Source organism: Pseudochaenichthys georgianus, unplaced genomic scaffold (genome assembly GCF_902827115.2).
Source record: "Pseudochaenichthys georgianus unplaced genomic scaffold, fPseGeo1.2 scaffold_445_arrow_ctg1, whole genome shotgun sequence".
NCBI lineage: Eukaryota > Metazoa > Chordata > Actinopteri > Perciformes > Channichthyidae > Pseudochaenichthys > Pseudochaenichthys georgianus.
Genome location: NW_027263010.1, coordinates 205,504 through 228,031, shown reverse-complemented (window position 1 = coordinate 228,031; position 22,528 = coordinate 205,504). Strand labels below are relative to the sequence as shown.

The 22,528-nt window shown below is 48.3% G+C and overlaps 1 protein-coding gene across 1 annotated transcript; it reads right to left on the bottom strand.

The window, feature by feature from the left end:
* Window positions 1-814: 814 nt before the first annotated feature.
* Window positions 815-22,488, bottom strand: decr1 (2,4-dienoyl CoA reductase 1, mitochondrial). The gene is given in 10 exon segments (XM_034078572.1): window positions 815-1,181; window positions 1,300-1,362; window positions 15,390-15,536; window positions 15,615-15,687; window positions 15,764-16,011; window positions 16,119-16,205; window positions 18,175-18,232; window positions 21,241-21,317; window positions 21,319-21,444; window positions 22,382-22,488. Coding segments are annotated over 10 exon segments (1,032 nt in total). The 5' UTR covers window positions 22,475-22,488; the 3' UTR covers window positions 815-1,121.
* Window positions 22,489-22,528: the final 40 nt, after the last annotated feature.

Here is a 22,528-nt window from a genome sequence, read left to right as displayed (position 1 = left end):
GTAAACATTGTTTAAGTGTTTTTAAATGTGTGAAACAGTGTTTTGTCACTTTCAAAACTCTCCCGTCATTGACCGGAGAAATTGGGTCGATGTTGTTTTCAATCTGACCGTTAATATTCCAGTGAGACGAAGTACGTACAATGACCGAGTGATCCCATGTTCATGCTGTCCCAAAACCGGAGCATTCCCTCACCCTACACTAGAATACTCAGCTATTCCTCTTGTCCCACCTCCACCCAGCAGATACCCACCCCCTCCTCCAGCCCGACCCGTTGCCCCCGGCCACACCATTTACATCTATAGCCCATCTCCAAGCACTACGTGGGGAGATCATCGGCAACAACATGAAGCCCACCCTCAGCCCCCAGTACGTCCCCTCCACCAGCTAGATGGCTGCACAACAGCCGAATCCAAACACATCCTCCAAATCTGCCGGATTCCCCGCTTCACCACCAGCTGATGCGCTCATCTTCTCAACTGGTCTCCACAACAAAAACCAGAATCCCACATAAACTGTTCAAGTATTTGCACAACTGTCTGAGTGTGCGCACACACACACACACACACACACACACACACACACACACACACACACACACACACAACACACACACACACACACACACACACACACACACACACACACACACACACACACACACACACACACACACACACACACACACACACACACACACACACACACACACACACACACACACACACACACACACACACACACACACACACACACACACACACACAGTGGTTCTTTGTGGAATTTCCACAACAATGGCAAAAAATGAATAATAGAAAAACTGCAGAAGCATTTTAATAAAATTCAGACAGCTGCGATTTACAAGCGGCAGATGAATTACAATAGCACAGATGTTAGTAATGGTAAGTGAACTAGTGTGTGTGTGTGTGTGTGTGTGTGTGTGTGGCATTATATACACTGCAAAACAAATCTAAACCCAAATAAACGCAAGAGTTTTATTTGTTCACACTGAGCATGTGCAGTAAGACTGCTACAAGCTAAGAGATCAATCGTATCAAAACATCAACATCGTCTCATAATGATGACATCAGAAGGAACTCTGCGCTCTGACTGGTCGCTGTGTTTAGGATCCTTTGGTGCCTCTGATCATCGCCTCCATCGTCTTCCACTGCTCCGGGGTCACCTGACACACAAACAGTCCTCATTAACATTCATTACTTCCTAATAATAATCATTATTATTATTATATATGTACATGTTATTATATATATAATAATATAATATAATTCTGAAACACCGACCCGCCGCAGCTCGTTGAACTCTCCGGCCATCGACACGTACTCCCCCCCGTCCAGCCGGACCACCTGAGGAAGAGGTGAAACTCCTTAATGTTTAAGAGCTGGATCGACTCTGATCCGCGATCAGCATGAACTGTGATTGGGATCAGTCGAACTCGGGGGTGCCCAACCTTTCTGAACCGAGAGATACTTTTAAAGTTCCCAGTCTGCCGAGATCTACCAGTCCAAATAGAGAGGCGTAGTTACTGACAGCCTACTACCCGGTAAATACACACTTCTACTTGTATAAAACTGACCTTTGTACGATTAATACTTCATAAAATACTGCAGATCCTTTATCTTTCCTCTTTCTAGTCTACACACACACAAGTATTTAACTGAAGTTACACAGCAGTGTGTTGATACAGAGTTGGAGTGTATCCACACGTCACTACAGTGGGTAATGTTTAAGAAGCATTGAACCGGGCTGCCACATGTGAACAAAGAAGAGACTCTGAACCCTTTCTTTGCCATTATATAAAAACAGTGTTGCTACAAAAGTATAAATGAGGCTTCCTAATAAGACGACTCAGATCTGAAGCTACTCAGGAATAGGGATGGGTACCGAGCCCCGGTATTAAACGGGCCCCGGGGCTGAATTATTGAAGACTGTGGTAACGTAAAGCTCCGACGTTATCGGTCTTTTTATCGGTACTGGAGACATGTGAAAACATATGTCACGTGTGTTATTGCTACACAAACATTATATTGCAGTCTTAGTGTCGCCAGCTCCGTCTCTAACATGCAAGAAGACTGCAGAATGCTTCTATGACTATTTCTTGTGTTTTCGATCTCTCTCCCCCGCCTGCTTGCGAGGGGGCGGGGCAGTTTACACACATGCGGCTGCTGCATGCAACACACACACACACACACACACACACACACACACACACACACACACACACACACACACACACACACACACACACACACACACACACACACACACACACACACACACACACACACACACACACACACACACACACACACACACACACACACACACACACACACACACACACACACACACACACACACACACACACACACACACACACACACACACACACACACACACACACACACACACACACACACACACACACACACACACACACACACACACACACACACACACACACACACACACACACACACACACACACACACACACGGAGGAGATGGCGGAGAGAGCTCGCTCCGAGGTGGTTAAACTTTACGAGACGATGCTCGTTGCCTAAAGCACAATAAGAGTTTAGCATGTGAGGGCGGCAACACGAGCAGTTTGTCTAACATTTATCAAAAGTGCTCCAGATCCAGACGGAGGAATGCACCGGGTTCCACTGTCTTGCTAGCAGCGCTGTTACCCCGTCCAGAGGAACGTCTCCACGTCAGGTGTTCTGTATGCTAGCAGCTCTGTAGCTCCATCCAGAGGAACGTCTCCCCGTCAGGTGTTCTGTATGCTAGCAGCTCTGTAGCTCCATCCAGAGGAACGTCTCCACGTCAGGTGTTCTGTATGCTAGCAGCTCTGTAGCTCCATCCAGAGGAACGTCTCCACGTCAGGTGTTCTGTATGCTAGCAGCTCTGTAGCTCCATCCAGAGGAACGTCTCCACGTCAGGTGTTCTGTGTGCTAGCAGCTCTGTAGCTCCATCCAGAGGAACGTCTCCCCGTCAGGTGTTCTGTGTGCTAGCAGCTCTGTAGCTCCATCCAGAGGAACGTCTCCACGTCAGGTGTTCTGTGTGCTAGCAGCTCTGTAGCTCCATCCAGAGGAACGTCTCCACGTCAGGTGTTCTGTATGCTAGCAGCTCTGTAGCTCCATCCAGAGGAACGTCTCCCCGTCAGGTGTTCTGTATGCTAGCAGCTCTGTAGCTCCATCCAGAGGAACGTCTCCCCGTCAGGTGTTCTGTATGCTAGCAGCTCTGTAGCTCCATCCAGAGGAACGTCTCCACGTCAGGTGTTCTGTGTGCTAGCAGCTCTGTAGCTCCATCCAGAGGAACGTCTCCCCGTCAGGTGTTCTGTATGCTAGCAGCTCTGTAGCTCCATCCAGAGGAACGTCTCCCCGTCAGGTGTTCTGTGTGCTAGCAGCTCTGTAGCTCCATCCAGAGGAACGTCTCCACGTCAGGTGTTCTGTATGCTAGCAGCTCTGTAGCTCCATCCAGAGGAACGTCTCCCCGTCAGGTGTTCTGTGTGCTAGCAGCTCTGTAGCTCCATCCAGAGGAACGTCTCCACGTCAGGTGTTCTGTATGCTAGCAGCTCTGTAGCTCCATCCAGAGGAACGTCTCCCCGTCAGGTGTTCTGTATGCTAGCAGCTCTGTAGCTCCATCCAGAGGAACGTCTCCCCGTCAGGTGTTCTGTGTGCTAGCAGCTCTGTAGCTCCATCCAGAGGAACGTCTCCACGTCAGGTGTTCTGTATGCTAGCAGCTCTGTAGCTCCATCCAGAGGAACGTCTCCCCGTCAGGTGTTCTGTATGCTAGCAGCAACACACGGAGTTAACTCAATGATACAAACATGGGTTAAAGATTAGAGGAAACTGAGTTATTTATTTTGTTAAAGTTTCAGCTATTCTGTTCACAGGTCTGTCATCAGATTACTTAATACGATTTGTTAAAACACTGTTGTTTCTTTTGATGTTAAATATTATGTATTTCATTTAACCCTCCGGTATCATTCGATTGGACTACGCAAATTAGTCATTCGAGACAAAAATGTCCACTGCAAAAAACTTTGATAAAAACATTATATTAAAAGCTTTTTTTCACAACTTTTTTGGGTTCAATCTTTAAAGCAACTTCCGCCCTAATAGAAAATACCAAAGATGTAATAATTTTCAGGATTTTAACCCTTTAAATGCCATTTTGAATACATGAATTCAATGGTAAAATGTCACATATGGTCATATACAGTCAAAAGACACATTTAACTATTTTGCTCCAATATAAAACGCTGACATTACAAAATGCATGATTTTATACCGGTATGGCGGAGAGATCAAAAGATGTGGTTGTAATGGGAGTGGATGGGACATTTTTGTCCGCAAGTGGCTAATGTGTGACTTTTTTGTTTAATCTGATTCTGTGCAAAAACTAATAATCCACCAAAATCAATGTTGTTGCTAATCTTTGACATATCCAAGACTGTGATAAAAAAAAAGCCGACCCCCCCCAACATTTATTATATGGAAAATAACTGCCTTTTTGTGCATGTTTTTCATAGAAAACGCAAATTCATGTTTTCAAACTGGCAGTTCGAGCAGGGTATATGCAGGAATCCTGAAGTCAAATGTAATACCTTTTAAGACCTTTTTTAAGACCCTTTCCAGACCATTTAAGACCTCATCGCAACTTCGAGTTCTAACCGGTTACCTTGGCGACACACTTTACCTCACATTGACTATATTGATTGTAAGATAGCACAACTAAACAGAGTGCAGACAGACTACTGAAGCCTCCTCTCCACATGAACTTCCACCTCTCTGTGAAGGTCAGGTTTAATGCAGTATGCTGCTTTGTTGCTTCTGGACTCTGTGCTCTTTCATTCCAGTAAAACTCCTCAGAAACCATTAGAAACTAGTAGAAACCAGTAGAAACCAGTAGAAACCAGTATTTGACCATTCAGCTTCAGCGGGGTAATGCCATATAGGAGCTCCCTCACAAATACCCAGGGGTTGGGCTGGGGCTGTCCGGGGCTAGGCCCGGCTCATAGGACGATGCTCTGACGTCATCGCCCTCACACATTTGTCATATGTTTACAAAAAACGATATATATGTTAAGACTTTTCTCGTTTATTAATATAGACTATATTTAGGGTCGATATGTGTTGACCTTACTTTAAAATAGCAGATCTCTGTGACCGGATATAGTTTGGCTTAGACCCCGGCCCCACGAGGACGCAGACAGTAAAACGCAAACGCAAAAAAGTCTTCCGTTCAAGCGCATTCGATTCATTAACGTGTCCGTTCACACTAGACCGCTGGAAATGCTGGACACGCTGTAGTACATATGCCAGGCCTGTAAGTGGCGCTGCTGCCGCCACAAAATACACCAACAGCAGCGAAGAAGACCCTGGAGCATGGTTGCCCTTCTGTTTATTCTCCGCGGTGGACGGCGTGTTCTCCTGCTGTATATCTCTCAGGTAGTCCACCAGCAGATCACCCCCCCCCCCCCCCCCACAGAGCGGAGCAAGGCAACGAAACTTAAAATAAGAAGCAGCATTTTATGGCACGCTATGCATGGGGCCACCTTGAGGGGTTTTCCCGACATGTTGTTTCAGTAAATTAAAGGGTGTTTCATGTTGTCGTTGCTGTGGACTTTCTTAATACCTTGGAAAATGCCGTTTAATACTTTTTAATAGCCTCAATTTTCGCTAAATTGATTTATCAACTTTTAATACTTTTTAAGACCCCGCGGACACCCTGTCAAGGGTTAAAATCCTGAACATAATTTAACATTTGGTATTTTTGATCAGGACTGAAGTTGATTGAAAGATTTAACCCCAAAAAGCTTTAAAAAATATTAATCTGTTTTGGAAGAGGACATTTTTGTCCCGAATGACTAATGCAGGGCAGAGTCCTGCACGGGTCTGATTTGCAAGACCCCCTCCCGCCCGCACCCGCGACGTGCAATACCGAACCGCCCTGCTACCCGCACATATTGCCAATTAGTTCCGCAACCCAACCCAACCCGACCCGACCCGACCCGTCCCGTCGGCACAAGATCCGCAACCCGACCAGAACCCGCATATATATGAGCAGTGAAAACGTGCAATTATTAACACATGCAGTAGCATATTTGTCTCAAAGTGTGGGATGTTGGTTATTTTCTCCATCTAGGAACGATAGTTACGGCTGTAACTACGGTTCTATGAGTCCCGGATGACCGCCAGAGGCGGTGCTTTAGCACTGGATATGTCCATCGCGCGCATGCGCACCCCGAGTACCAATAACAACAAAGTCACCTGTGACCCATGTGACACCGGCTATATCCGCCGGTGTCACATGCCGGACAGGGAACTCTGGCGGTCATCCGGGACTCATAGACCGTAGTTACAGCCGTAACTATCGTTCTATTTCGTCCCTACTGACCGCCAGAGGCGGTGCTTTAGCACTGGATGACCTATACCAACAATGTCATGAAGAATCCAAGCCCTTGCTCACCACTGGAAGCAGCGGAGCTCGGCAAAAGGACCACGCCCAAAGAATGGGGAGTGGCGACATTGACCTGATGACAACTGGAGAATGTGCCAGAAGACGCCCACGACGCCGCGGCGCAGATGGTCTCCAGGGGCACCCCTCTCAGGGCAGCCCAATATGTTGAGATGCTCCTTGTAGAGTGGCATCTCAGCCTGGTGGCAGGGGGCGGCCACTGGCCCCGTAAGCCTGTGAGATGGTATCGACAACCCAGTGGGGAAGCCACTGGTTAGAGGGCCTAACCTCCTTTAGTGCCGCCAGGGCAAACACAAGAGTTGCTCCTCCTGCCGTATACAGGCAGTAGCCTTGATATACGCCCTTTGGGCACCCCCCCGGGCACAGCAACTTCGATGTGCCGTACTCCTGAATGTCAAAGCGTGCCAGCTGGGCAGGCTGATTGAAGTGAGTTTGTGGAAGGACCCTGGGCGGGAATGCCACATTTGCCCAAAGGGCAACGCATGAGAGTCTCACCTCGGGCATGTATTGTTTATGGAGAGGACATGCACCTCCCCGACTCGCTTCCCTGAGGCTATGGCAAGCAGAAATGCTGCCTTTGTGGGCAGCCACCTAAGCCCCACCTGGGCCAGGGGCTCGAAGGGAGGGGGTGATAGGGCATCCGGCAGCAAGGGCAGGTCCCAAGCCGGAGCCCTCGGGGTGCAAGGGGGACGCTGCCGTAAAGCCCCTCTCATAAAGAGGGACACTGACCTGTGGCACCCCGCCGTGGCGCCGTAGACCCGAACATGTTGGGCAGAATCGCAGCCACATAAATTCAGAGTGGAGTGAGAACGTCCACTGTCTAGAAGGGACTGTTGTCTAAGCAACAATGTACATGCTGTCCCCAAGGAACACGCACCTGCTTGCCCCCCAGTTGGGGTAGAAAGTGCGTGAGTGCAAGCTGCACGGCCCGAAGCTCTAGCACGTTGACCCGGCGCGCACTCTGCTGGGCAGACCACTGACCCTGAACGGTCCTGCCCTGCCGCACTGCACCCCACCCTGAGAGACATGCACCTATGGTGATGGTCTCCTGGCGGGATGGGATGGCGCCCATGGGCACGCCTACCAGAGATAGGCCTTGCCCCTCCAGCGTGACGGAGAGTGGAGCAATGCTGCGACACCCTGACTTCACTGTGCCTGTGCCACTTGGCGTCCAAGTGAAGGCTGTTCAGACACATCTGCATGGGGCACAACGACAGCGGGCCTGAGGGCCCAGCGGCCGAGGCAGCTGCCAGTCTGCCCAAGGGCCGGAGGAACTGAATATAAGGCACCCTCTTGCCCGGCCCACGTGGAAGTAGGCATCCCTCGGTTGGGAACCACTCCACCTGTGCGTATGCAGTAGTCAGCATATAGAATGGCAGCACCTTCAGGAATCTGTTGATTCCTCTGAGGTCCAAGATCGGGCGAAATCCGCCGACTTTCTTGCTCACGAGAAAGTATGCCGAGTAGAACCCCCTGGCTAAGCAGAGGGTCTTACTGGGTTGATTGCGTCCTTGGACAAAAGGACGGACAACTCTTGGCCCAGAGGTAGGGCCCCTGCCGGATCGCTGACGACTGTCAATTAGACCCAGCCGAAGGCTAGGGGCCGGAGCTGCGGTCCGTACCCCTGGGTTAAGGTGAAAACCACCCAAGGGACGGAAGTACAGACTGCCCAGAAACTGAGCTGCTGCTGGGAAAGCAGCCGCCGACCACCCCCGGGATTTCAGAGCCCAGCCCCCCGGACCCTGGAGCCTCTTGGGGGGGTTCCGGTAAGGCTCTGGGGCACGAGGCTGCCTGGAAGGCGGGTGACATGGGGCACGAAAGTCATTGGGAGGCGGTTGAGTGGGCCGCTAAGACCTCTGCAGACCACCCCTGTAATCCAGCGGCTGAGTGCGGCTGCTAGAGCGGCCCCTGGGCCTGCTGGGAGTGGGCACAGGTCTGCGAGGACCCGAGTGCTGCTGCCTGGTCTGCCTAGCTTGGGCGGCACACTCCAGTGCCTCCAGGGCAGCTGATCTAAACAGCTCCCCTGGCTCGACTGGTACGCGACGGAGGACTCTCCGTCAACCGGAGGAGGTGCGTCAGCCGAAGGAGGGGTGCCAACCGAAGGAGGGGCGCTAGCAGCCCCTACACCGGGCCCAGGCTGAAGGGCCAAGAGGCGACTTCATCATGCCCCTATCGGCAGCTAGCCGATCCACTTTAGAGGACAGCCTATTTCTAGTCCTTCTATTGGGGGGGAACACAAAGCCATCGCTCCCTCAAGTCGCCGGGAACGGCCGAATTGATCTGGAGGAGTACGTGACAAGGAGAGGTGTCTGTTGGCTGCTGCCAGACGTTCCACCTCAGTGATTCGAGCCACTCTGAGCACCCGAGGCATGCAGCTACAGCTCATGCAGGCGTTTACCGTGAGAACCTCCCTCAGATGCTCGAATTTCGTCCCCACTGACCGCCAGAAGCGGCCGAGGCAGGAGGGGCAGCGGTCGTGGCCGTCCTCGGGCTCAAGAGAAACCCTACAGGCGCTACATGAATGAGCCATTCTGTAGGTAGCCAGATGCAGCGTAGCCAGGAGCGGGTGCGGGAACACAGCCTTCACCAGCTACCTGCTTAACGGAAAGAGTAGAGCGTTGCTGCTACTCGCCGAACAGAAAGAGGGATGTAATTACACCCACGTTACGGCAGAGGGAGCGGGAGCGAGATCACTGCCTTCACCTAGCTGGATTAGTAAATAAGGCAGTTTACCAAGAGCGGGGGCGAAAACACTGCCTTCACTGGCTGAACTAGAGGCGAGTGCCAGATGCAGCATAACTGGGAGCGGGTGCGGGAACACAGCCTTCACCAGCTACCTGCTTAACGGAACCAGGCAGTTTAGCGTCTACCAGGAGCGGGGGCGAGAACACTGCCTTCACTGGTTAAATTAAGACGAATGCCAGATGCAGCGTAACCGGGAGCGGGTGCGGGAACACAGCCTTCACCAGCTACCTACTTAACAGAATAAACAAGGCAGTTTAGCGTCTACCAGGAGCGGGGGCGAGAACACTGCCTTCACTGGTTGAGTTAGAGACGAATGCCAGATGCAGCGTAACAGGGAGCGGGTGCGGGAACACAGCCTTCACCAGCTACCTGCTGAACAGAAAAACAAGGCAGTTTGGCGTCTACCAGGAGTGGGGGCGAGAACTGCCTTCACTGGTTGAGTTAGAGACGAATGCCAGATGCAGTGTAACCGGGAGCGGGTGCGGGAACACAGCCTTCACCAGCTACCTGCTTAACAGAAAAAACAAGGCGGTTTGGCGTCTACCAGGAAGCGGGGGCGAAAACACTGCCTTCACTGGTTGAGTTAGAGACGAATGCCAGATGCAGCGTAACCGGGAGCAGGTGCGGGAACACAGCCTTCACCAGCTACCTGCTTAATGGAAAAAACAAGGCGGTTTGGCGTCTACCAGGAGTGGGGGCGAGAACTGCCTTCACTGGTTAAGTTAGAGTCGAACGCCAGATGCAGTGTAACCGGGAGCGGGTGCGGGAACACAGCCTTCACCGGCTACCTGCTGAACGGGAAGAGTAGAGCGGTGCTACTACTCGCCGAACAGAAAAAGGGATGTAGCTACATCCGCATTACCGGTAGAGGGAGCGGGAGCGAGAGCACTGCCTTCACCTAGCTGGGTAAAATAAAGAAGCTAACAGTATACGCAAGACGTTAGCCGAGCGGCTGCTGCTAACGATCAAGCGAGATCAAGTCAAATAACACACATGTTTAAGACCAGATAACTAGCTTCTAAAGAATAGAATAGCACAGAGCCGTAGTTACAGCAGTAACCATGGCCAGGGCTCACACGGCATCTAACCGTAGTTACAGTAGTAACTATGGCCAGTACTTACACGGCTTAGAACCGTAGTTACAGTCGTAACTCTGGCCAGTACTTGCACGGCTTGGATACTTACACAGCATAGAGCCGTAGTTACAGTAGTAACTCTGGCCAGTACTTGCATGGTTTAGAACCGTAGTTACAGTAGTAACTATGGCCAGTACTTACACGGCATAGAGCCGTAGTTACAGTAGTAACTCTGGCCAGTACTTGCATGGTTTAGAACCGTAGTTACAGTAGTAACTATGGCCAGTACTTACACGGCATAGAGCCGTAGTTACGGTATTGCCTATGGCCAGTACGTGCACGGCTTGGAACCGTAGTTACAGTAGTAACTACGGCCAGTACTTACGGCTTAACCCCGTAGTTACAGTATTAACTATGGCCAGTACTTACACAGCTTGGAACCGTAGTTACAGTAGTAATTATGGCCAGTAATTCCGGCTTAGAACCTTAGTTACAATAGTAACTGTGGCCGGTGCCTAAAAGTGTCAGCCAACGGCTGCCCAATAGAAAATATAATATTGGGAGGATGAAATCCTCCTTAATGGCCATACATGCAGAGCACACGGCACACACAGTGAAGATTGTTCTCTGCATATCATCCTAGTGCTAGGAGTCTAGTACTAGGAGCAGTAAATACCACGATATAGCGCTACTGCAACCACACCATGCGTTTACCGGGAGCAGCAGCGAGAGCACTGCCCTCACCGGCTGAGTTAAATAATGAAGCTTAACCGTACATGCAAGGTGTTAGCCAAGCGGCTGCTGCTAACAATCAAGCAACCAGTCAGAACACAATGTTAAGACCAGATAATTAGCTTCTAAGAAAGAGAACAGCCCGCATAGAACCGTGTCTGGTTACAGTAGTAACCGCACATGCCGAGCACACAGCACCCGCCGTGAAGATGTTCTCTGCAGATCATCCTAGTGCTAGGAGTCTAGTACTAGGAGCAGTAATACAACGAACTAGCGCTACTGCAATCAAACCCTATGCTACAGGGAGCGGGAGCACTGCCCTGAGTTAATAGTTAAGCTCAACAGCAAGGTGTTAGCCAAGCGGCTGCTGCTAACAAACAAGCGACCAAGTCAGAACACAAATGTTAAGACCAGATAATAGCTTCTAGGAAATAGAGAGTACTTACCTTACTTTCTGCATCTAAACTCTCTGTTGAGGAAGTGTTATTGAAAATGCTGTATTCTCCGCTAGAGAGCTTCAGCTCAGCCATTTCGAATGTGGCGCTCAGCAGCAGATTGATGCGCTGCAGAGGTTATGATTATGCACGGTCCCACGGGGGAGAAGTCTGAGGATTTTAAACGTTAAACTAATTTATTATTATTTTAATATATTTATTATGCAATACCCGCGACCCGACTCGCATCATCTTTGTTTTACCCAGAACCGAACCCGGAAAAAAGCGTTTGAAAAACTACCACCCGCGTATCACCTTTTTTGCGGGTCACCCGTCGGGTAACCGCGGGTACCCGACCCGATGCAGGACTCTGATGCAGGGGTGGCCAACCAATCAGAGGTAAAGAGCCAATCAATTTACTGAGTTACTGCAAAGAGCCACATCAGACACACATGCTGGGTGTCTGTCCCCGACCTCTCGCTCCTTCTCTCTTTTGCTCTCAGCCGTTCTGTGTGCCCCTCTCTATCTCTCACACACACAACATTAACATCTAAAAATCAACACACACACACACACACACACACACACACACACACACACACACACACACACACACACACACACACACACACACACACACACACACACACACACACACACACACACACACACACACACACACACACACACACACACACACACACACACACACACACACACACACACACACACACACACACACACACACACACACACACACACACACACACACTTCCTATAAATGTCACAGTCCATGATATTGACAATGGACTTAAACCTCTCCGACCAGTATTAAGTCCAGAGGCCAGTTATTGTCAATCATTAATATTGTGTCTCACACAAATTCTCAGTTCAAAACATTTCAAAAAGTAGTTATCTTTCTGCATGCTGCTTCTTCTTTGAAACGTGCAGAGGATGTGGAAGGGGCTCAAATGCATGAAAGGGCACATCATTGAATAACGATATGCCTGGCTTTTTTCTGTCTGTCTCTCACACATTCATGACCGTCATTTACAAATACATGAAGTGTTTTAGTTAATTCTCCTCACGTGACTTCTCGACCCTCTGACTGACAGACGTGACATCTCGACTTGGACCCAACCCTCTGACTGACAGACGTGACATCTCGACTTGGACCCAACCCTCTGACTGACAGACGTGACATCTCGACTTGGACCCAACCCTCTGACTGACAGACGTGACATCTCGACTTGGACCCAACCCTCTGACTGACAGACGTGACATCTCGACTTGGACCCAACCCTCTGACTGACAGGAGCTCTGCTGACAGAGATGCACTTTCTCTCTCGTTTATTTCTTTACCGCAAATCACCAACTTCGGGAGTCCTTCTGTGCCAGCTTCACACACACACACACACACACACACACACACACACACACACACACACACACACACACACACACACACACACACACACACACACACACACACACACACACACACACACACACACACACACACACACACACACACACACACACACACACACACACACACACACACACACACACACACACACACACACACACACACACACACACACACACACACACACACACACACACACACACACACACACACACACACACACACACACACACACACAGTTACCGTTTTGATTTGACGACATCATATTGAGTTATTACGGTTTTATCTGAGTTATATTTCTGCCGATCATAAGCAGCCCGCCTCCAGTACTGCAGGATCTGCATTCTGATTGGCTAAAGCACGTCTTTGTTGAAAACTCTGTGTAACGATTGGGCTGGAACGTGTGTTGTTAACCCTTTGTGAACTGAGGAGCCGCGGGTTGGCCACTCCTGGACTAATGTGTAACTTTTTTGTTCAATCTGATTTTGTGCAAAAACTAATAATGCAAAAAAAATAAATGTTAATGCTAATCTTTGCCATATCCAAGACTGTTATAAAAACAAAGAGCCAGTCCCCAGATATGTATTTTTTGGAAAATAACTAATTTTCTCTGTTTTCATCATGAAAAAAACAGCGGTTTCATGAATTCAAAATGTCATTTAAAGGGTTAAAATCCTGATTACATTTTTAGTATTTTCTATTAGGGCGGAAGTTGCTTTAAAGATTGAACCCAAAAAAGTTGTGAAAAAAACCTTTTAATATAATGTTTTTATGAAAGTCTTTTGCATGACTAATTTGCGTAGTCCAATCGAATGAAAGCGGAGGGTTAAGAAGATAATATTTGTTTTAAAGAATTCAAAGCAATAAACAACAGCAACAGGCTCTGTAACCAAGGCAACGTCTGCCTAACATGTATGTTAACAGATAAGATAGCTGTTCACACGAGTTCTCCGATTGGTTGGTTTTGTGGCACATTTGTAACGCTGTGACAACTTGAGCGAGCGCAGGCAAAGCTGAGCGCGCACAGGCTGGAGAGGTCGAGCGAGGGAGAGAGAGCGAGGTCGAGCGAGCGAGGGAGAGAGAGCGAGGTCGAGCGATCGAGAGAGAGCGAGCGAGCGAGAGAGAGCGAGGGAGAGAGAGCGAGGTCGAGCGAGCGAGGGAGAGAGAGCGAGGTCGAGCGAGAGCGAGGTCGAGCGAGAGCGAGGTCGAGCGAGAGCGAGGTCGAGCGAACATGTTTCATTGCGTGCTCAGGATAGAGGCACACATATAACGCCATATCCTTTCAGGCCCCTCCCCTTTAGCTGTCCTCTCAGGCCCCTCCCCTTTTGGAGCGGAGGGCAGAATTAGGAGGGAGTTCCGTCTCGCAGCGTTCGTGCACTGTTTTGAAATGCCGCTCTAAATGACCCTTCTTCGATGAAGCCACGCTCGCAGTGCAGACGAGAGACGAGAGACGAGCGACAGATGGACTTTGAATTGGAATAGATACAGAAATGATCATCCTCCCACTCGGAGTAAACATTATATATTTTGGTATTTTTGGCTTCTGCCATAATTGCGGTCTTGTGTGTGTGCGGACTGTCACTCCTCGTGCCCACCAGCCACGCCCGACACATGGGGTCACGCCGGCCAATCACAAAGCTTTGATGCGTTCAAGTGCATTATTCCTGCACGGGAAGATTATGTTATAGGACGTTAACGATAAAACAGTATATTGTTGTCGACTGGTTGGGCACCCCTGGTCTAAACCGTGATCAGGGATGAGTCTAAACCGTGATCAGGGATGAGTCTAAACCGTGATTAGGGATGAGTCTAAACTGTGTTTAGGGATGAGTCTAAACCGTGTTTAGGGATGAGTCTAAACCGTGATTAGGGATGAGTCTAAACCGTGATTAGGGATGAGTCTAAACCGTGATTAGGGATGAGTCTAAACCGTGTTTAGGGATGAGTCTAAACCGTGATCAGGGATGAGTCTAAACTGTGATCAGGGATGAGTCTAAACCGTGATTAGGGATGAGTCTAAACCGTGATCAGGGATGAGTCTAAACTGTGATCAGGGATGAGTCTAAACCGTGATCAGGGATGAGTCTAAACCGTGATCAGGGATGAGTCTAAACTGTGATCAACCGTGATCAGGGATGAGTCTAAACCGTGATCAGGGATGAGTCTAAACTGTGATCAGGGATGAGTCTAAACTGTGATCAGGGATGAGTCTAAACTGTGATCAGGGATGAGTCTAAACCGTGATCAGGGATGAGTCTAAACCGTGATTAGGGATGAGTCTAAACTGTGTTCAGGGATGAGTCTAAACCGTGATCAGGGATGAGTCTAAACTGTGATCAGGGATGAGTCTAAACCGTGATCAGGGATGAGTCTAAACCGTGATTAGGGATGAGTCTAAACTGTGATCAGGGATGAGTCTAAACCGTGATTAGGGATGAGTCTAAACTGTGATCAGGGATGAGTGGAACTCACAGCTCCGGACATCCAGGTGGCGAACTCGCTGCTCATGTACGCCGCCAGGTTAGCGATCTCTCCAGGCATCCCGAGGCGACCCGTGGGGATCCGACCGATCATTGCCTTCTCGAAGGCTCCGGTGGGGTCCAGGCGGCTGAAGGCCCCCTGATAACAGCAAACGGACACAGCTGGTAAACAACAAACAACAGACATAGCCGGTAAACAACAGAGACAGAGGGGTACCTTGGTTCTGATTGGTCCGGGCTGAATGATGTTGAACCGGTGGCCATAGCGACCCCACTCCGCCGCCAAAGACCTGACACACATAACAACAACGTTACCATGGCAACACGTCAGGAATGATCAGCCGGAAGGTTAAAGGTCAAACTGACTTGTAGAGCGCCTCGACTCCCGCCTTGGCCGAGGCGCTGGGAGCCACGAAGCCGGATCCGGACTCTGCGTAGATGGTGGTGATGGCCAGGAAAGAGGCGCCCTTCTGGTTCTGGATCAGCCTGCGACCCAGCTCCAGGGTCACGAAGGCGGTTCCGTTCAGAACGATGTCAGTGATGCTCTTCCAGCCGTTAGGCGTCAGACGTTCTGACGGACATACAAAGTTTCCTGCTGCGTTGTTGATTACCACCTGTGGGCCAATCAGGACACAGGATCACTGTGATGTCATCGACAGGGACTGAGGGTCCTGTGTGTGTGTGTGTGTGTGTGCGTGCGTGCGTGTGTGTGTGGTCTTACATCAGGAAGTCCCGTCAGAGCCTCGACCTGGTCGACACATCGAGACACGGCCTCCGGGTCTTTGACGTCACACTGCACCGCATGGACCTGAGGGGTGGGGGCGCAAGAAGTGGGAACATCTGAGGAGTGTTTCTCTGTGGGGGGGGCAGGAAGTGGGAACAGCTGAGGTGTGTTTCTCTGTGGGGGGGGGCAGGAAGTGGGAACAGCTGAGGTGTGTTTCTCTGTGGGGGGGGGCAGGAAGTGGGAACAGCTGAGGTGTGTTTCTCTGTGGGGGGGGGCCGGAAGTGGGAACAGCTGAGGTGTGTTTCTCTGTGGGGGGGGCAGGAAGTGGGAACAGCTGAGGTGTGTTTCTCTGTGGGGGGGGGGCCGGAAGTGGGAACAGCTGAGGTGTGTTTCTCTGTGGGGGGGGCAGGAAGTGGGAACAGCTGAGGTGTGTTTCCCTGTGGGGGGGGGCAGGAAGTGGGAACAGCTGAGGTGTGTTTCTCTGTGGGGGGGGGCCGGAAGTGGGAACAGCTGAGGTGTGTTTCTCTGTGGGGGGGGGGGGGGCAGGAAGTGGGAACAGCTGAGGTGTGTTTCTCTGTGGGGGGGGGGGGGGCAGGAAGTGGGAACAGCTGAGGTGTGTTTCTCTGTGGGGGGGGGGGGGGGGGGGCAGGAAGTGGGAACAGCTGAGGTGTGTTTCTCTGTGGGGGGGGGTAGGCAGGAAGTGGGAACAGCTGAGGTGTGTTTCTCTGTGGGGGGGGGGGCAGGAAGTGGGAACAGCTGAGGTGTGTTTCTCTGTGGGGGGGAATTAGTCCACTTCAGACTAGTTCTGATTAGGGTTATGATTCTGGTTAATGTTCTGGTTAATGTTCTGGTTAAGGTTCTGGTTAAGGTTCTGGTTAATGTTCTGGTTAAGGTTCTGGTTAAGGTTCTGGTTAAGGTTCTGGTTAATGTTCTGGTTAAGGTTCTGGTTAAGGTTCTGGTTAAGGTTCTGGTTAATGTTCTGGTTAAGGTTCTGGTTAAGGTTCTGGTTAATGTTCTGGTTAAGGTTCTGGTTAATGTTCTGGTTAAGGTTCTGGTTAAGGTTCTGGTTAATGTTCTGGTTAATGTTCTGGTTAAGGTTCTGGTTAATGTTCTGGTTAAGGTTCTGGTTAATGTTCTGGTTAATGTTCTGGTTAAGGTTCTGGTTAAGGTTCTGGTTAATGTTCTGGTTAAGGTTCTGGTTAAGGTTCTGGTTAATGTTCTGGTTAAGGTTCTGGTTAAGGTTCTGGTTAAGGTTCTGGTTAATGTTCTGGTTAAGGTTCTGGTTAATGTTCTGGTTAATGTTCTGGTTAAGGTTCTGGTTAATGTTCTGGTTAATGCTCTGGTTAAGGTTCTGGTTAATGTTCTGGTTAAGGTTCTGGTTAAGGTTCTGGTTAAGGTTCTGGTTAATGTTCTGGTTAAGGTTCTGGTTAATGTTCTGGTTAATGTTCTGGTTAAGGTTCTGGTTAATGTTCTGGTTAAGGTTCTGGTTAAGGTTCTGGTTAATGTTCTGGTTAAGGTTCTGGTTAAGGTTCTGGTTAAGGTTCTGGTTAATGTTCTGGTTAATGTTCTGGTTAATGCTCTGGTTAAGGTTCTTGTTAAAGGTAGGGTATGTAAGTTTGAGAAACCGGCTCAAGATCGCTAGAATTTGAAAATACATGACCGGAGAAAATCTGCCACTTCCTCTCAGAGCCCGTCCTCCAACACACACGAACGCGCACATGACCAATGAGGGCACGAGATAAGTGTGTGCACTGATGGAAGGCTGACAGGCAGGTAGGCCATCCAGTTATTTTAGCCGGGCCGGCTCAGATGATTGGTCGTGCTTTTTACAGTACCACGGCTTCCACAGATGACATTTTTTTATGGATTTTTTGTCAAAGCACTTCAGATATTCATTGCTATCGGGATGTTAAGAGCATTCCATGGAATATAACAAAAAGTTTATCTCGAACCGGTTTCTCAAACTTACCTACACTACCTTTAAGGTTCTGGTTAATGTTCTGGTTAATGTTCTACTTCTGGTTCTGGTTCAGGTGAATGTTCTGGTTCTCACCTTGTTCCCGGTCTGGCTGCTGATCTCCTCGGCTGTTTGCTTCAGAACGTCTAACTTCCTGAAACATGAAAGATATATTTTCATCATGGTGACGAAGATCGTTTCTCTGAAGAGTTCTGAGAGCATCAGTTAAAAACATTAATACACATCAATTAAAACCCTAACAAACACCCATTCACCTGTTTAGCCCCAAGCCTGTTTTTCAGGTCTCGAAAATGACATTCCCACAACAAATGACAATAACTTCCATTCTAAAAGGGGTAAATTAATCATCTTTTTTCTCAAAGTAATGATAAACCTGTGAGTTGGATGTAGAAGAATCAGAAGCACTATAGATGTTTTTTATTTTAAAGAAAATTCAGATTGAACATAGTAAAGAAAAAGAACATTACTTATAGTGAAAACCACCCTTGGATGATGGGTTAGTAGACTAAAAGCTTTAGGAATCCAAAGTACAACATATAATAAGTACCCTGTATCAAGATCGATGCAAAACAAAAGACATTTGACCTTTTTAGAGAGGTTTAGAAGAAAAAAAACCACCTCTGGGGTCATTTGGGTGGAAATGGGCATTTTTGCTGTTTCTCTGGAACCCATTGGTCGATTTTGATGATTGACATCTCTTTTGAACCGTTTTAATGCCATTGAAAACAACTTTTGATCAGAATAACACCTAAGGTAAGAAATTTGCCTTGGTTAGGTTAGTTAGTTAGTTAGTTAATGCCACGTGTTGTGATGCCTGTTTTTGTTTCTCATGTCGCGAGTTTTGATCATGGAGTGATGATACAGATACCTAACCCTAACCCTCTCACGATGCTAATGGATGGGTTGGATGTGCATTTACAATAAGTAATAAGGGTTTTATACCGTGAGTTCTGTGCTAACGGCATTAGCATTTTTTCGTTCAGGGCTAATTCATAGGCTCAGCGTTAGTATTGTGTTTTTGTTTGCTAAAAGAGGTTCATATCATCAGTTAGCTGAGTTTCTTCCCGTTACATGGATATGAAACACTCATAACTTATTAAATATTAAGAAGCCCTCAGACACTGTTGCTTGCAGATGTTGTGGTTTCTCCCCCGCCCGCAAGGGAATGGGGCTTAACAGGTTAAAACTAGGGCTGTCAGTCGATTAAAATAGTTAATCGCGATTAATCGCACATTTTTTATCTGTTCTAAATGAACCTTAGAGGAATATTTTCAAGTTTGTAATACTCTTATCAACACATGAGTGGACACATATGCTTTATGCTGATGTTTATTATCGTTTGAACATTACAAATATTCTCATGAATATTAAACACAACAACCTGGAACCTCTCGTACAATAATACAATACAAATGGTGTGTGTGTGTGTGTGTGTGTGTGTGTGTATGTGTGTGATGGATCGTTGGAGCTATGTGCAACTCAAGGCATATGCTCGAACGGGAGCTGCCTGGACGCTGCAGTCATGTTGCACTCTCCGAGCTGAGTGTGCTGACTTCTCCTCCAACGTCCCGCTGTCTGCTTCCTGCATCAAGTCAAGAGCTCGGCGCAGTTGTGGCGAAATGTCGCTCCTCTGTTTTCATTTAAACAGCTCCTTATATCCGTTAGCGCAGCTAGCTAGCACCAGATGCAAACAACAACAACAATGCACGTAAGGTCTCTCTCTCTCTCGCTCATGCCACACATACACACACACACACACACACACCCTCCCGGTCCTCCCGATGGCCAGGCGGTGCCTGCCGGTGAGCGTGGAAGTGTGGTCTGCCACAAGCGGGCGGCAGGAGCGGGGCTGTCAGCATCAGCTTGTAGACGGTATTTTAAAGTCGATGCGCTCTGAAACTACGGGGCGGCCGAGGAAAAAATATACACATGCGTTAATCGCGTTAAAATAATTAGTGGCGTTAATTTTTTTTGCGTTAACGCGTTATTAACGCGTTAATTAACTTGACAGCCCTAGTTAAAACTAGGGATGGGAATTTGAAAGCAATAGTATATTCGAATATTCGACCCCCCAAAAAACGGTTAACCGGTTAACCGAAATGTACATATCCTATAAAAAAAAAATTGGGTAAAAAATATTTTTTCAAAAAATGTTTCAGAATTATTTTTTTTACCCAATTGTTTTTCAATAATTTTTTAGAAATACATACATGTTCAAATAAGTGTAGAAACAAGTCGAATTTGTCAAATGTATTGAACAGTTTGACAGCTATAGGCCTACAGCTTTCATGTGCGGAGGCGATTCACAATCAGGCCAGCTGTAGAGAAGACCCTCTCAGCTGGAACGGAGGTTGCGGGTATAGCAAGGTATAGCATGTATATAAGTTTAATTTGGCATAGTTTGACCTCTACACCGCACTCACTAACCTGGTCGAAATATTTCCACACACTACTCCTTTTCCTCCATGTCTGTTGTGTAGGACTCTTCTTGGAGTGTAAATAATTACCGGACTATGACTGGTACAATATGTTGAATACCGGCAAAACTAAATCTCTCCAGTCAAAATGTCCATGTACTTTGCCGCCACACACGGTTGCCAAGCAGCGCTTATTGTTGTTTAGGCTGGCCACTCATGTGTCGCGAGTGTTGACAGGGGGCGGGGGAGCACGCTCAACTGTTAGCGCCGGAACCTCGCAACGGCTGCGGAGCGCATTTGCGCCACATTTGGGCCTAAGATGAGGTTTGAGTCTGCGTGATCTGCGTGTAGGGAGGGGCAGCAGCCGTATCATTGGCTAGAACTAGCTAGATCTGATGGATTTAGACATAAACGCGAGTGAAGTATAACCGGACACGAGAGAGAGAGAGAGAGATCAGCACCTGCCGCTCTGCCCGCTGTGAGGGGCCGGTGAGCGGAGCAAAACACACCTTTAGACGTCACCTAACACATTTAGCTATGGCAGAGTCGTATATATATACATTGAATTATTCAATTTGATAATATGTAATCAACTTAGGCATCACTCCCAAAAAAAAAAATTAATAAAAAAATTAATAACTCATATTCGAATACCTGAATAATTTCGAATATTCGATTAATTGTTCCCATCCCTAGTTAAAACCCTAATAGAGATGAGTAGAACCTGCTGGCGATGATGCACGTCGCCCCCAGCTGGGACAGCGTTGTAGTCATGGCGCGGCCCAGCCCTGTGCCCCCCCCCCGTGATGAAGGCCACCCGGTTGGTGAAACTTCCTGTGGGCAGCATGGGGCCTTCAGCCGGAGGAAAGAACCGAGCCTGGGGGGGGGGGGCGGCCTGGGGAAGGACCCCCGAGCTGTGGATCCATGACTGGAAGAAACCAGAAGAACACAGGAGGTCAGAAATACACCTGAACAGCAGGGTTCCCGTTAGCCGGTAATTACCGGTTTTTAGCTTGTAAAATGTATTAAAGACCGGTAATTTCAAAACCTGCCGGTCAAAATGTCCGGTAATAATTAGGGATGTTCCGATCGATCAGCCGCCGATCATTATCGCCCGATATTCACTCTTAATAGTTTGATTGGTGCTCTCTATAAAGGCCGATCAGGAGAGCCAATCAGATGAGGCCAAATACATGAGACTTCTCTCTGTGCACCACGATGACATCACACTTCAATCAAACTTTATCCATACAGCCCACCACGATGACGTCACACTTCAATCAAACTTTATCCATACAGCCCACCACGATGACATCACACTTCAAATCAAACTTTATCCATACAGCCCACCACGATGACGTCACACTTCAATCAAACTTTATCCATACAGCCCACCACGATGACATCACACTTCAATCAAACTTTATCCATACAGCCCACCACGATGACGTCACACTTCAATCAAACTTTATCCATACAGCCCACCACGATGACGTCACACTTCAACCAAACTTTATCCATACAGCCCACCACGATGACATCACACTTCAATCAAACTTTATCCATCCAGCCCACCACGATGACGTCACACTTCAATCAAACTTTATCCATACAGCCCACCACGATGACATCACACTTCAATCAAACTTTATCCATCCAGCCCACCACGATGACGTCACACTTCAACCAAACTTTATCCATACAGCCCACCATCACAGCCTTCTAGGGTCAGGGTAATTTATTCATGTTTATTAGATTTAATACATATTTTATGGTTTATATTGTTATATTATACATTAAAGATAAAGATATATTCATCCTCTCGTTGTTATATTATACATTATTAAAGATAAAGATATATTTACCCTCTGAGTTTTGAAGGATCTGAAAAGTTTCCCCCTCAGAAACGTCGAGGCCGCCATGTTGTTTCTGAGTGCGCGACCTTTGTCCCGGATCATAATAACAGGGAGAAGAGGGGGGGGGGGTAATGACGGTAACACGTGATCCTCTGC